This window comes from Colias philodice, chromosome 30 (assembly GCF_061535455.1).
Source record: "Colias philodice isolate Cphi_HAF_F1 chromosome 30, ilColPhil1 Martin Lab GWU primary, whole genome shotgun sequence".
NCBI classification, from domain to species: Eukaryota; Metazoa; Arthropoda; class Insecta; order Lepidoptera; family Pieridae; genus Colias; species Colias philodice.
The window spans coordinates 5,022,235-5,037,159 of record NC_143115.1 but is presented as its reverse complement, the minus strand read 5'-3'; the positions used below and the strand labels follow the sequence as shown (position 1 = coordinate 5,037,159).

Below are 14,925 nucleotides of genomic sequence, written 5' to 3'. Positions count from 1 at the left end.
TTTCAAGATTTTTAGTTTATTGGCAATATATAAACTTGCATTTCCGTTCCCAGATAATCAAGTTTTCACTTCTGCCGGCACTCCCGGAGTGCAACCCGTCTTTTTTCTTCCATTTAAATTCTCAAATTACCCTCGTTTCTAGCGAATCCGGCCACGTGTGCCTCAAGTTCCACCGCCGTGAAGGCAATATACTCGAGCTGCAACACGGCACTACGCTGTGGGACGCGCCGCAGGACGCATGCGCCGACTCAGCGCCCGGGGACGGCGTCACGCTCGTGTGTGAGTGACATACATACAGACACACACATACACATCATTCACTTAGTCATACAATCATTCAATCACTAAGTCATTCATTCAGTGGCTAAGTCACTCAGTCATGCCTTCAAACAAACTCAAACTCGAACATTTATTTATTCAATTAAACTTCTTATAAAAGAACTTTTAGATCGTCACAAAATGTTTAAACATTTCAGCCACTCACTCGTTCATTAATTATTTATTTAGTCATTCAATCACTCAGTAATTCTGTAACTCTTTCATTCAATCACTCAGTCATTCAGTCACTCGCTCAAATACAAAGACTCGTATAGAAGTAAAGAAGAAAAGACTACATTCGTTTTCAAACACTTACACATACCTATACATACATGCTCCCTCACGAAACTTAAATTGGTTTCCGCAAAATACGTACAATATTATTTTTTGGTATAAGCTTTTTACATAGTATAATCTCAACTTGAATTTTAATGCTCAAAACATTATAAATATGAAACTAACGTTATTGTATATCATTCTTAAACATCATTTCCAAACAAATATATTCATTTGTATTTATATGTTTTCAGCCACGCAATTGACTCCAATGCGGTGTCCTCTTATCGGGCGATACTCGATCATAGACTCGCTGGCTGACAGGCGTCTGCGCAGACAACAGACAGGTAATGAATGAATGAAGTGAATGAAATGAATGAAGGAAATTAAAAGTTTATTTTATTTAAAAAAATACCACATGTAATACACACTTTATGGAATAAAAATGCTGATTAATTAATAGAGAACTTGTACGATTGAATGAATGAATGTATTTTTAATGGAAAATAACATACTTTTTTACAAAAATACATAGCAATGATAATAGAACTACGAACTGCTAAGATATTAGTGGTTACTTTTCTTTCTAACGTTTTCCAATATTCATTATGTCTGAGATAATCCACAAGAACAAAAATAGTTTATTATCTATTACTTGTGTTGTTTATTCTTTCACTATTATTAAATTCTAATTGTATTGTGTTTTTGCTGGAAAAAATACTTTTCATTTTCCATTTTCGCACAAACACACTTATTCCCAACTAATACTTATTCCGGGCAACCCATTTTAATTTTATTTTGTTTTTGCTTAAATAAAAATTATTCATTTTTCATTTTCACTCACTCAAATTATTATTATCACTCACACTCATTCCCAACTCACTCACACACACTATTCTTAACTAACTCACACTCATTCCAGGCAACCCAGACGAGGATGGTCACACAGAGTGTGTATCTGGCGACTACGATAGCGCTAGTATTGGCTGTAGCGCGTCGCAAAACACCATCGAATTTAAGTCAGCATGTATGAGTACAGGTGAGTTGGGTGACTAGTTGAAAAAGGGTGGAAAATGTAGCAGTTTTATACTTATGTTTATCGTAGTTTCTCCCCGGTATACTACGGCTGTAAATTGCCTTTAACTGTTTTTACAAAAGTTATTGTTGTACAAAGTTTACGTAGCTACGGCGTAGCAAGATTGCTACGGAGATCCGTAGCTAGCACCTACAAAGTTTTGTACTTAGACACATATATGGGAAAAACGTATCAATGATGACTACCACCAAATTTTTGAGTTATAATTATAATTATTAAGATTTGTATTAACTTGAATATATCCCATATTCATCGTATTTCTAAATTCTGCAGTATACACACGCTACAGCACCTGGCAATTCGAAGTTATCGAAGCTACGTTGTAGCGGAAATAACTATTTCTTTTTCATCTTCATATTATATTGATTTATGGAATTAATTAATTAAAGTATGTATATACATTTAACATGCTACGGTACCTGGCAATACAGTGCCACTGCTACGTCGTAGCGACCCTGTAGCACGACGCAACAAACTTTTTCTCTTTGAGAATGTCTTGTTTTTATCATGTTTATGTTGCCCTCCCCTCTCCTCCCTCTAAACAAATGCTACGACAAACGAACAATTTAATAATTAGTTCAGTACTATTAATAGTTTAAAAATGTACTTAAATATTTTAATTTCCTCCAGTATACACATGCTACGGCAGTTGGCAAGACGGTACCCGCGGCTACGTCGTAGCGGCCCCCGTAGCACGCTCCTCTACGCACCCGCGGACTTTTTGCTTCGTGTATACTACGAAAGCTGCTAATGGTAAGATATTTTGTAAAAAAAAGAGTATATGTACCGAGCACAAGTGTCAGAAGTGAAACTTCTTTGGTAAGATTCAAATATACCAGTCAATAAGGATTTTGACCGACGCCCTCAGTCAATAATCTTATTGACTAATTTAAAGAGCACACATTCAGTCAATATAGGTTTTGACCAACGTACCCAGTCATCGTACTTAGTTAATAACCTCATTGACTAATTTTACCGGTCATTAAGGTTATTGACTGGTTAAGGGTTTTGACTGTAACATATATATTTATTTTATTAGTTTTTTCGGACTATATTAATTGTTGTGTATTTTTTATGTTAATTAGCTTTAATAATTAAATAATAATATTTCAGCAAGCGGCGGTGGTGAAACAGTATATCTAAGTGCAGTGGGCGGATCATGTTCCCGAACTGCGAAAACTCCAGACGCAGCGTACAATCTCACCTCTAATGGTATAGCCGTTTTTGAGTATTATAATTCTATAGAATTTTACAAAAATTTAGTTTGTTCATTCATTCATATGGCAAGCAAGTAAAGTATTTTTATTGTTTGGATCATTTATTGTGTGTAGATATTTTTCACTCGGTAAGCAAATGACGCAAGGTCCACCGTTTTTGGGATGATGATTTTTTTTTATTATTATATCTTCTTTAACCTCTTTTATACATTACTAGCTGCGCTCCGCGGTTTCACCCGCGTGGCTCCGCTTCTGTTGGTGTTAGCGTGATGATATATTATAGCCTTCCTCGATAAATGGGCTATCTAAACACCGAAATAATTTTTCAAATCGGTCCAGTAGTCCTGAGATTAGCGCGTTCAAACAAACAAACTCTTTTAGTATAGATTTTCTCCATGTCAATCTAATAATACTTTTTCAGAATGTCTTTGCTATATCCTCAAAATATTCCATAAAATCAAGTTTTTAATACATTATTACATTTTCCAGGCACATGCGAACAAAGCAGCAAGTACAACAGCGTCGCTCACAAGATGGCGCCGGCGGCCATCTTGCTGACGTCACTAGTGCTGGCCTGCGTCAGATGATACTCTTGTGACGTGTAGATCAGTGTGGGGGTTTGGCTGTGTGTTGGTTGTTTAAAATTATTACTCTTTTTTAATTTGGAATATATTGTCAGAATGGAAGAAAATTATTGGGAACAATAAATTTTTTGGTGCAGTTTTGAAAGATGTGTACTATTTCAGAAAGAGTGATTTAGTTCGAAAAAAAATTACAACAAATATAAAAATGTTATTCAGGCTAATTTTTAAGAAAATAAAAAAGATTTTTCCAAATTTACTGCCATCCCAGTTTGTTAATTTTCATTTATGTATTTTTAAATTAATATAATTTGCATAAAATAACTATATACACAGCTAAACCTAACCTAATTATATATAAAATAGCGCATTTAAAATTAGTGTTGCTTTATTGTGATAAAACTTTTGGCGGGAATAATTTTCTAATGTTGCCAGCGTTGTAATGGCAGCTAGTTTTTACGTTATTTATTATCTGTAAAGTAATTTTTTGGGTTTGATTTTAACGTATTAAGGCGTTTTTAAAACGAGCGGTTGAGACGCGGCGTTTATTTTTATGGGCAGCTTGGTCTTGGCAGCTAGTAGTAACATATTTTATGTTATTTTTTATAATACATTTTGTAATAAAAATACTTTGTCTTATTGCTTATATATATTTATTTTATTTAGGATATTTTTATAATATCTTGTCACCTTAAAATTTATTGTATTTTATAAATTTTGTTTAATCAAAATACCTTGTGTATTACTTTTTATTTAAATGACAAACGATTGTAATTTATATATTAAAAAAAACGCCGCGTTCAAAACGCTCGTGTTTAAAACGCCTGTGTATTTAAATTTTGTATGTATGGACAGCGTTTCCTATATATAATAAATATATATATATTAAATTAGTACGGACGGACGAATGTAAATATAGTAAAATATGACTTTTTATAAAATTATCTGGCTTTGCGATATTTGAAAAAAAAAAACGAAAATTCAACGCAATTATATTTGCCACTTTTTCGTATTAAAATGTCCTTTTTAGTTTTGTCTAAGACGAAATTTTTTTTTGTATTTTTTTTTTGTATTAGGGTTGTCACAAAACCCAGCAGCTATTCATTTTAAAGATACGCTCAATAATTAACGAAATAAAAACATTTTTATAAACTAGGGACAAATATATTATAGATATAAAACGCTTTTAAGTGTATGCTAACACTAAGTTTAGATAGATTAAAATATAGACAGCTCAGCCCTTATTTGTCGATTATTTTTGGTATATTTTGCAAATTCGACTGTAAAAAATATATAAATATAAATAATCCAGTAAATGCACAAATTTATTCATTCATTCATTCGAAATATACCAGTTAATGTAAAAATGTAGGAAAATATGGAATTTGCGAAATGTACCGAATTGATATAATTTTTTCTAAATAAAAACGAGGGAACAACCATTTTGTACATCTTAAAATGTAATTCTTCGTAATTATTGTCTTGTTTTTAACGTCTATAAACCAGTGAACTGTTTTTGATAGTGTTTATTAAATATTGTACATTCAGTATTTCTTTTTGACTCAATTGTATTGATACAAATAATACTGAAGTTTTGTTTTTATTTTTATTTTTTGTAATAGGGCTGCCAATAAGTTACTTATTTTATAAGCGATCAAATAATTTGTTTAAATAATCATTTGCATTGAAATAAAATAGAATATTATACTAATTTAAAATTCAATATAATATTTTATACATAATTGCAGCCCTAACTTCAAGTGAGTTAACCTTATTATGATTTTTTTTATATAAAAACATCCGTATTTTTATGTTTGACAGCTTATTTTTTTAATTAACAGCGGGCTACAGATAATCATACATATTATTACAATAAAAAAATTAAAATAATTTCTCATTTATCAAAGCTTACTACTTGCTAACATAAATCCTGACCAATAGTAGTATTTAATATAATTGCTCATATAATAGTTTGGAATTTTATTTGTGATATGAAATACTTTAAGAATTAAAAAATGTACATACTAGAAGAGAAGTTCCTCATGAGTTTTCTAACTTTTTATTTGTTATCTGTATTACGTTTAATAGTTTAAGAATTATCGATGCTTGCCTAAAATATTTCTAAAAGTATATTTAAAAACGTAGCCGAGATGACTATTGTAAATAAATAGCTGAGTAATTAATTCATATATATAATTTTGTAATCGTAACACATTTTTTAAAGTACAGGACATTATGGAGATAATAATGTAGTTATGTCGAATTGAGAATATAACGAATAACGATGGAATAAAAAAAAAACGTATTCTATGTAAAACGCAAAAGATTGTTTTTTTTTATTTAAATTTATAATTAAGATGTTGATGCACAATATAAGTAATACACTGTAGTATTTAAGTGTGGCAACGCAATTACACAAGCGTTTGACAGCTCACGTCAAGTTTGACATTGACAGGTGACAGATGACAGCTGACAGCTCGTGTGATTGGGTTGCCAGTGCCTTTGTTTTATTTATTATCGAGAAAAATAAAAAATAAGCGAACCCACAATGTGAATAAATGCACTAAATTGTATGTAAAAACTGTATTACTGTATTGGGAATGTTGTTTCGCTTGTAAATATTTTTGGGTTTCGGCTGTAAACGAGTTTTTTTGGGCTAAAGTCGGTTGTTTTTTTTGTCATTTTTTGAGTATTTCTTACGATCGCCATGAGATACGATTTGTAACTATTAATGTAAGCCTATCATTATATTTTGATTACTGAAATATATTTGAAAATCATTTGGTGTGTTTTATTTATTTTCCAACTAGCGACCCGCCCCGTGACTGTTCCAAAATATATTTAGTATTTTCTCAATAAAATGTAAAATAAAATCACATTTGGAAATTATCTTTGATTTTATCCTGGCATTTGACCCATTGCGTACACTACACTAATAAATCTATCTAACACAATAGTAATAATACTTAATTAATAATGGTCAAAATCTTAAAGGCCGTGAGAGAGTCAAAAAAACACTGTTATAAGCACTTTTTAAGTATATATACGACGTATCTTGGCGGCAATAATGTAGCTGTATTATTAGAGATCTTAATCATATCGATCAATTTTGGTTTATTTCAATTCTAATTGCTAGATTAAAATGGAAAAGAAAATAAAAAATACATGTTTACAAAACATTTTCATGCTGCACATAATGTTCAGCATAACTCAAATATGTATTTAATTAGACTTCTTGTAGAAACACTTTTGTACTGTCATAAGAATATATTTTTACGTTAGTCATTTACTGTATATTATAAATAATTTCTGTTCCGTAACCAAGAAACTAATCTAAGTTATTGTTGATTACTCTAGAGGTAGTAGGATGTTTTAAATGTAGGAATAAAAACACATAGATATAAACAAACATTTATTCACAGCATTAACACACACAATGTCTTATTAAAAAGATCAAAACGAAGAAAACGATAAAATCAAACTCAACAGAAAAAAGTAGATAAAAATAACATAAAAATATTTATTTGAAGCAAAGTAGTAAAATTAAAGTAAAATTACATATAACAAGTTAAGTCATATTAAAAATACTGAATTCACAAATATGAGAAAACAGCGAACAAAATTTAGTTAGTTGCGTTAGAATGGTTAACCATACCGATAGCATATAAGCGTTGTCTTGTTATGAAGGATCCCTTTAGCATAGTATGCCAACTACAACGCTGTCGATCAGAATCACTACATAGTATAAAACAAAGTCGCTTTCTCTGTCCCTATATCGCTATGTATAAAAAAATTAGAATCTTGAAAAAAATACACAACGAATTTTGATGCGATTTTTTTAATAGATAGAATAATTCAAGATGAAGGTAAGTATATAATTTATTAACTTTTAGACAAAGCGGGCAAAGCCGCGCACGGAAAGCTAGTAATAATCTAAAGAAAGTTATATAATTAACAAAATTCAAATATTTACTAATCTGTGGTAACAATACCATAATTAATAAAAAATATCCTGTCCGGGATTTTTCGAGCAAACCCAGTTTTTAATATACATACATATATTAAATTTATTACAAAATTGGTCTCATTCTATTATCACGCCGGTGAAGGTCGACCTAGGTTCGGATCTTCTACTAAAAGTAACGAAGACAACTTCTGTAAATAAATGTAATGCAACTCTCGTGCAACCCATTTCGTTGTCACATTAATGTAATTGTTAAATTTAGACCCTGAATCAACTTTGTTAATTTTTTATGTGTAGAGAGAGTGAGAGAATAGGCATAAGGTTACTTTTTTGATAATTTCATTTCCATAGAAAGGTCCTTTATGTTGCGTAAGGTTGCAAATTTTATATATTCCGATAGAAGGCGCTTTTAGTTTTTTCATACAGTATTTATTTTATATTACTTACCATCACAATAAACTTTCTCCGACTGTAATTATTCTTCCAAAATAAATGGCTTAGGCAAGGCTTTACAAAATGTAATAAATTATTAATGTAGGAGTCGGCTCAACGACGTCGTTGGGTCGGCTTGTACAGACAGTCATTTTAATAGAAGATACTGTATTATTTTAAATTTCTTCAGATTACAGCTTTTGTATGTGTATGTATTTTATGAAGATTATTACTGACTTTCCAAGTGTTAGGGGATCGAACCCAAACATATTGCAAAATTCAACTACCTACATATTTTACTTTGAGTCTCGTTCGTTAAATGTCTATGGCAAATAAAGAGGAATGAACATTTGCTATTTTGGTTAATCCACTTAGAAAATTCACAAGTGGAAAGGTATATTATATCTAGGTAATAGCATGGACTAATAAAATCAAGGTAATATGCATACCATTTTTTATGTGTTTTTGTCTGTCTAGGAAATTCACTGAAACTTACCACATAGACTGCTTTTGATACTAAGAACCAAATTTATGTAATTGTAAAGCTTATTGTTAAATTTTAGAATTTAGAGCATGTAAAATGTAAGATCTATTTTTTTTTTATTGATGTAATGTAATTTTATTGTCCTTAGCCTAGTAGGTGATCAGCCTATTGTAATAGGTATATAACTACTTTCTTTTAACCACCACCGGAAATCGAACCCAGTACTTTTGGTATTTTTGACATTTGTATGCTTTAGATTTCTTCTGTGCGTTTGTTTGTGATCGAGTTCCTCCTAAACGACTAGACCGATTTTAATGAAATTTTTTATGGGTCTTAGGATGGATTTGGGAATGATTTTGACGACGCGGTTGGCGCAGTGTGAAGTAACTGCCTACTGAGCCGACGGTCCCGGGTTCGATCCCCGGTCAGGGCAAATATTTGTGTGATGAACTCAATTATTTGTTCTTGGGTCTGAGTGTTATTATCTATATATGTATTTATCAAATATTATATTTATCGTCGCCTAGTACCCACAACACAAGCCTTAATTGAGCTTACTGTGGGACTAGGTAGTTAAACTTTGCGGGAGCGATTTGACTTTTTTAAAAAAATAAAATAAAATTAAAATTAAACTTATTTAATTATTACTTAACTATAACAAGTGGACGATTTGGAGTCACAAATGTTAATGCCAGAATTACATGCAATGATACAATCGATACCTTATTGCGAAATAAATGTTTTTCAATAACTGCAACGCTTATGCTAAATTGCAAGAACTCTCCGGTGGTCTTGCTGAGGCCAGCGGAAGGCTATTGCTCAACCTAATACAGAGGGTTGGGGTGGATGCGTAACTCCTCCCTCCTTAAGTGCGAAATTATCGGTTTGTTCATTTTTAATAACTATCCGATGATTTCGCAGACATGTTACATTTAATATCTTATAACGAAGTAAGTAAAGTAAAAATAGAATTACAAGTACAAAGATTAAAAATAGAGACGTATAGCCTAAAGTAGCACTGAATCTAAAATTTCTTTCACTGTTAACCATTTCACTATCACTGAACACTGATTGCTTTAATATCGTTGACATATATTTAACTTCGTCCAGGTTGATGCCTCGCATATTGAGTACACGTGTACTGGATAATATTGGAGTTCTATTCACAGGTAATTGCGGCAAAACTATAATTTTTGTTGGTTCTACAGGATCATTCTCAGTGATTACTTGGTGAGGGCGAATCGTTATATTCTGGATCTCGATGCTACATGGTTCGTCGATGGTCATTATATATGTGCCCACGACAGGATATTTGCTGACATCACCATTGCAAATTTGAGTCAGAGTATTTCTGTATTTTGAGAAAAGTATCCAACTTATAGGTGTGATTCTTTGAATTCTTACATTCTCTATATTGATTAGCTGTTGTTCGCAGTGCATTGGGTTTCCTTCAAATTTAAGCAGTTGTTCTATGCAAGTAGTTTCAGGATATGGCATTTGATTTTGTTCATCGCATAGAAATTGTTCTCCAGCAGCGAGCGATCGGCACGGTTTTACGATCGGTAAGGATTTCATCCCCTTTGCCAACAGGTAAGGATATTTAGGAAAAATGGATAGGGTTTTACTATCGGATGCACGGTACATAGGTAAAGAGTATAATTTGTAATAGTTATAAGTATAATTATCTGTAAGTGGAACCTCCATTATGAACGTAATCTGGTTTTGTTTAATATACGATTTCACATTAATAGTTTCTTCTAGTTTTACTAAATTTGCCTCACTCGCTTTAAACGCTAAATTTTCAGTTTGAGATATAAGAATTAAATGTTGCAACAGTTCAGTAGAATTAATAATACTTTGATGTAATATGGATACTTTACTAAATGCTAGAGCAGTCTCTATTTCTCCTAATTTTATAGAAATAGAACGAAAATTACTAACAAATAAATTTAAAAGACTTACAACATAAGTAGTATAAACCCAATGATTATCCTTAGATGCTAATTCCTTAATCATAGATTCTACAATTTTTAAACGCTTATCTAATATATTAGAATTTTGATTTAAGACTTCAGTAGAATTGATAAAACTATCGAGCATTTTAGATATTAAGGTAATTTTATTTCTAATGATAGTCTGATCGTTTTCAAGTTTAGCTGTAAGTTTATCGTATCTAATTGCGTCACTATAGTCTAAATTTCCCGTTATAATTTTAATTAAGGAACCCAGAGGGTTGAGGATACCTCTTTTGACGCGTTTGTGTGGAACTAACTGTTCGTATTTCTGAACCGTTATGTCGCGAATATATTCAGCGTGATATTTTGCCACTTGAAAATCGTGTAAGTATGAAATATTCTTATTAATTAAACTATCGAATTCACTGTATTTGCTAATAATAAAATTTAAGTCATCATTAATCTTATCTAAATTTAAAACCTTAATTATAGTCCAATGGTCTGTTTGAAGATATGCTTGCCCTTCTTTCACAGGATAAATTCCCGGGTTATGTTGAAGAGGTTGTAGTTGAAGGGCCAGCGCGGACCTCATCACTATCAGCCAACACCACAACGCGGAAGGCGTTTTACATTTTTAATAGGGACCATAGTCTTCCTTTTACCAATATCTATCGGTATAACGTTCCTTGAACCTTGACCTATAACCTTAGCTTTATGGAATCGCGGCTTATCCTTGCTTTTTCGCTTATTAACGTCTTTCGCAAATATAATTTTTCCTGAAGGGAGACTGATTTGATCTTCACCACCTCTCCTATCGCTTACTTTTTGCTTTTCACGTGAAAGGTCGTGAACTTGCATTTCGTTCTTAAACCACGTATATACTAAAGTTTGATTTGGTTTCGTATCTATTGCTTCATGTAATATAGGTTTACCAGACGATTCTACTATATTAGCTGAATGAACTGCATCCGATTTCGACGTTACGGATGGTGACCTGACTGGGTAGTCACATGTTCTAGGAGAACTCATCGCCGATAGAGTTTCAGAGTCGGGAATAGATATCGTTTCACTAGAATCGCGTTCTGATATAGTAATTGTACTAGAGTCGTTACGCGTTCTTGGCCTATTGTCTCTATCGTCTATATTAACAACCATAGATTCGTTTTCGTTATCGGAATGCGTAGCGTTAACCCTAATTCTAGACAAAGCATCCGCGTTTAGATTTTGCTTCCCTTTCTTATAAACTATTTCATAATCATAGTCTTGGAGTCGAAGTCGCCAACGAGTCAGTTTACTACTTGTATCCTTTTGAGAGTTAAGCCATGATAAAGGTTTGTGATCTGTATATATCATAAATTTCTTACCATAAAGATAAGGCCTAAAATGTTTAATAGCCCAAACAATGGCTAGACACTCGCGTTCTATGGTGCTATAGCGTGATTCGGTGTCACTTAAGGTGCGGCTTGCATATGCAACGGGTTTATCGCCTCCAATGGGGCCCTGTGATAATACTGCCCCTAACGCAACATTAGACGCATCAGTCGTTAAGATAAAAGGTTTTTCAAAGTCTGGGTATTGCAAAAGTGGTGCATTCGTTAAGAGTTCCTTACATCTATTGAATGCGTCTATGTAATTTTTATCTAAAATGATTTTATTCCGTTTTTTCAGGCAAGATGTTAAGGGCTTCGTTACATGTGCAAAATCTTTAATAAACCGTCTATAGTATCCTATAAGACCAAGGAAGGATTTGATCTCAGTAGTTGTTTTGGGTATCGGGTAATTAAGTACCGCAGTAATTTTATCGTCATTAGGTTTCAGTCCGTCTTTAGTAATAGTATGTCCGAGGTAAATTACTTCTTTTCGTAAAAATTCAGATTTGTCTAGTTGTACCTTTAAGTTTGTCTGTCTGAGTCGGTCAAAAATGGTTCTTAATTTTAATATATGTTCATCTAAGCTAGAGGAGAATACAATTACGTCATCCAAGTAGACCATGCAATGTATTCCCTGTAGCCCTCTTAATATATTGTCCATTGCTCTCTGGAATGTAGCAGGAGCTGTTTTTAGGCCAAATGGCATTCTAAGGAATTCATAGTGTCCATACTGAGTGCTGAAGGCTGTTTTCTTAATGTCTCGCTCGTCTACCTCAATCTGATGATAACCACTTGCTAAATCAAGTGTAGTGAAGTAGAGGCTCTTACCAAGTTTGTCCAGTAAGTCAGTAATATTAGGAAGTGGATAACGGTCGTCAACAGTCACGTCATTAAGCCTTCGATAATCAACTACCATACGCCATTTAACTAATCCGGAAGCATCGCGCTTCTTCGGAACTAAATGAACTGGAGCATTCCACGGGGAATGTGATTCTCGTATTACATTGTCTTGAAGTAATTTTTCGACTTGTCTATTAATTTCATCTGCTTGCGCAGGAGCCTGTCTATACGGTCTAACAAAAATCGGGTCTTCGTTTTTGGTATTAATTTTATGTTTAACTTCGTTTGTAAAACTTAATGGGATTTGTTCGCAATAAAATATGTCCCTATATTCGTGACATAGGGCGAATATCTTATTACGCTCTATTTCGCTAGTGTGGTCAAGTCTCAGCTTTGATAAATTATTTTTGAGTAATTCGTCATCTTCGTTGTCGTTGTGTTTGTCGTTATGTACAAAGTTACAATCGGAAGGGTCTGATGTTTGAAGAGGTTCGTTAATTTTCAGAGTCATGGGTGATTCTACGCTATTCTGGATTATTGTTGTCGCATAGCCATTATTACAGTTAACTAGTGCTGAGGGCATTCTTACTCCGGGTTTAAATTCTTTAAAGTCGATTACTGCAACACCTGAGTGAAGGTCGGTAGGAATTTTTACCTTCTGTTCACATCGGGGTGGCAAGTGGATAATATAATCTAAGTTATTATTAATGATGGGGATGTCTGTGTTCCTGGTTCTCAGTAGCAAATGTTTCAGGTCAATTATTGCGTCTATTTTTTTTAGTAGGTCATTACCAATAAGTCCGTCATAGCGTTCGTCTACGTCATACAAATGAAATTTGTGGTCGTCAGGGGTATTTAACGTTGGAAAAAGCGGAATTTCTATAACTTCGTCATGTTGACTGGATGCATGGGTGCTTATAACTTTAAAGGGTTCATATTTTATAAAATTCGGAAAATATTGATAGGCAATTCGGGGGCTGATGAATGATCGCGTGCTCCCAGTATCAATCATAAATTTGGAATTAATTTCAGGAATATAAATGTGTGGCAATTTCAGATTTGGATCGCAATTTAATTCTATGATTTCTCCTTTGTAGAGGCTTCCGTTTGAAAATTTTCTTCATCAGACGGAGGCACATTAATGTCTTCAGTATCGTCAGTGGGTATATAAATATCATTCTCATCGTATTCGTAATTCGTATAGTCGTAAGGATTATAGTCATAGTAATAATTGTCATATAGTAAATTGTCATTATGTATGTCAGTTTCATTCAGTCTAAAACCTTGCTGAGTTATTTGCGGTCGAGGGGGTGCCGTCCTCATGGAAACGTCAGTAGACTCAAAGCGGTTATTTTGAGGAGGTCCTTGACCGAAATGCTGTGGCTTCATACCAAAAGTTTGAGGGGGCCTATAACCAAGTTGTGGGTTTTGATTAAATGTAGGCCTATAACCAAATTGTGGATTTTGATTTAATGTTGGTCTATAACCAAATTGTGGATTTTGATTTAATGTTGGTCTATAACCAAATTGTGGATTTTGATGGAATGAAGGCCTATACCCGAACTGTGGGTTTTTATTAAACGGTGGCTTATAACCAAATTGTGGATTTTTATTAAACGGTTGTTGGGGTGTGAATTTAAAACCAAATTTTTGAGGTACATTTGGTGTCCCAAAATTAAATCTTTGTTGAGGATTTTGTAAAAATTGGGGCACCGTTGTATTATTATGGGTACGATTGCGCGACTGATATTGTTCGTGAAAATTAACTTCTTCTAACACAACTTCTAGAGCCTGTTCTAATGTATTAGGCGATTTTAGTCTAACAATTCGCACCATGTTTTCGGGCAAATTATACAAGAAAACGTTCAGGGCTGTATGATTATAAATCGCAATTTTCGCGCGTTTAATTATGTAAAACGTAAATATTCTGCTCTTCATGCCCTCTAAATTTATTAATTATATATTCACATTTTCGAAAGAATAAATTCAAAATTCTTTTGTCTCCACCAAAAAGAGGAATAAGCTTTAACATATCACTCGGAATTGTTATTACGTTTACGCTTTCCATGTTAAATAAGTACAGAGTAATTAAAGTTCTGAAGTCTTTAACCAATTACAATAATTTCGAATTATAAAAATCACACACACAAAAATCAATTAAAAACACGATATAATAAAAAGTCTTAAAATATAGCACAATAAAAAAAATATATAAGTTATTAATTACTATAAAAATTAAAACTTGAAATAAGGTATAAAATCACATATAAAATATAAAAATCATTAATTGAATTACGATCGATTTTGAGATCAATTAAATCAATTAATATTAATATTTCTTTATGCAAAAATCATTTAATTTTCTAATTTAAAACTTTTAATTAAGTTACAC

General features: G+C 32.6%; 1 protein-coding gene across 1 annotated transcript in view; it reads left to right on the top strand.

The window, feature by feature from the left end:
* LOC149475537 (uncharacterized) overlaps positions 1 to 3,634 on the top strand; it is a 134,716-nt gene extending 131,082 nt beyond the window's left edge. The window contains exons 11-16 of the mRNA XM_089713392.1: positions 143 to 279; positions 849 to 941; positions 1,517 to 1,633; positions 2,321 to 2,443; positions 2,804 to 2,902; positions 3,397 to 3,634. Coding sequence (XP_089569518.1) covers positions 143 to 279; positions 849 to 941; positions 1,517 to 1,633; positions 2,321 to 2,443; positions 2,804 to 2,902; positions 3,397 to 3,494 — 667 coding nt within the window. The 3' untranslated portion in view covers positions 3,495 to 3,634. The remainder of the gene's footprint in view (positions 1 to 142; positions 280 to 848; positions 942 to 1,516; positions 1,634 to 2,320; positions 2,444 to 2,803; positions 2,903 to 3,396) is intronic.
* The last annotated feature ends 11,291 nt before the right edge of the window (positions 3,635 to 14,925 follow it).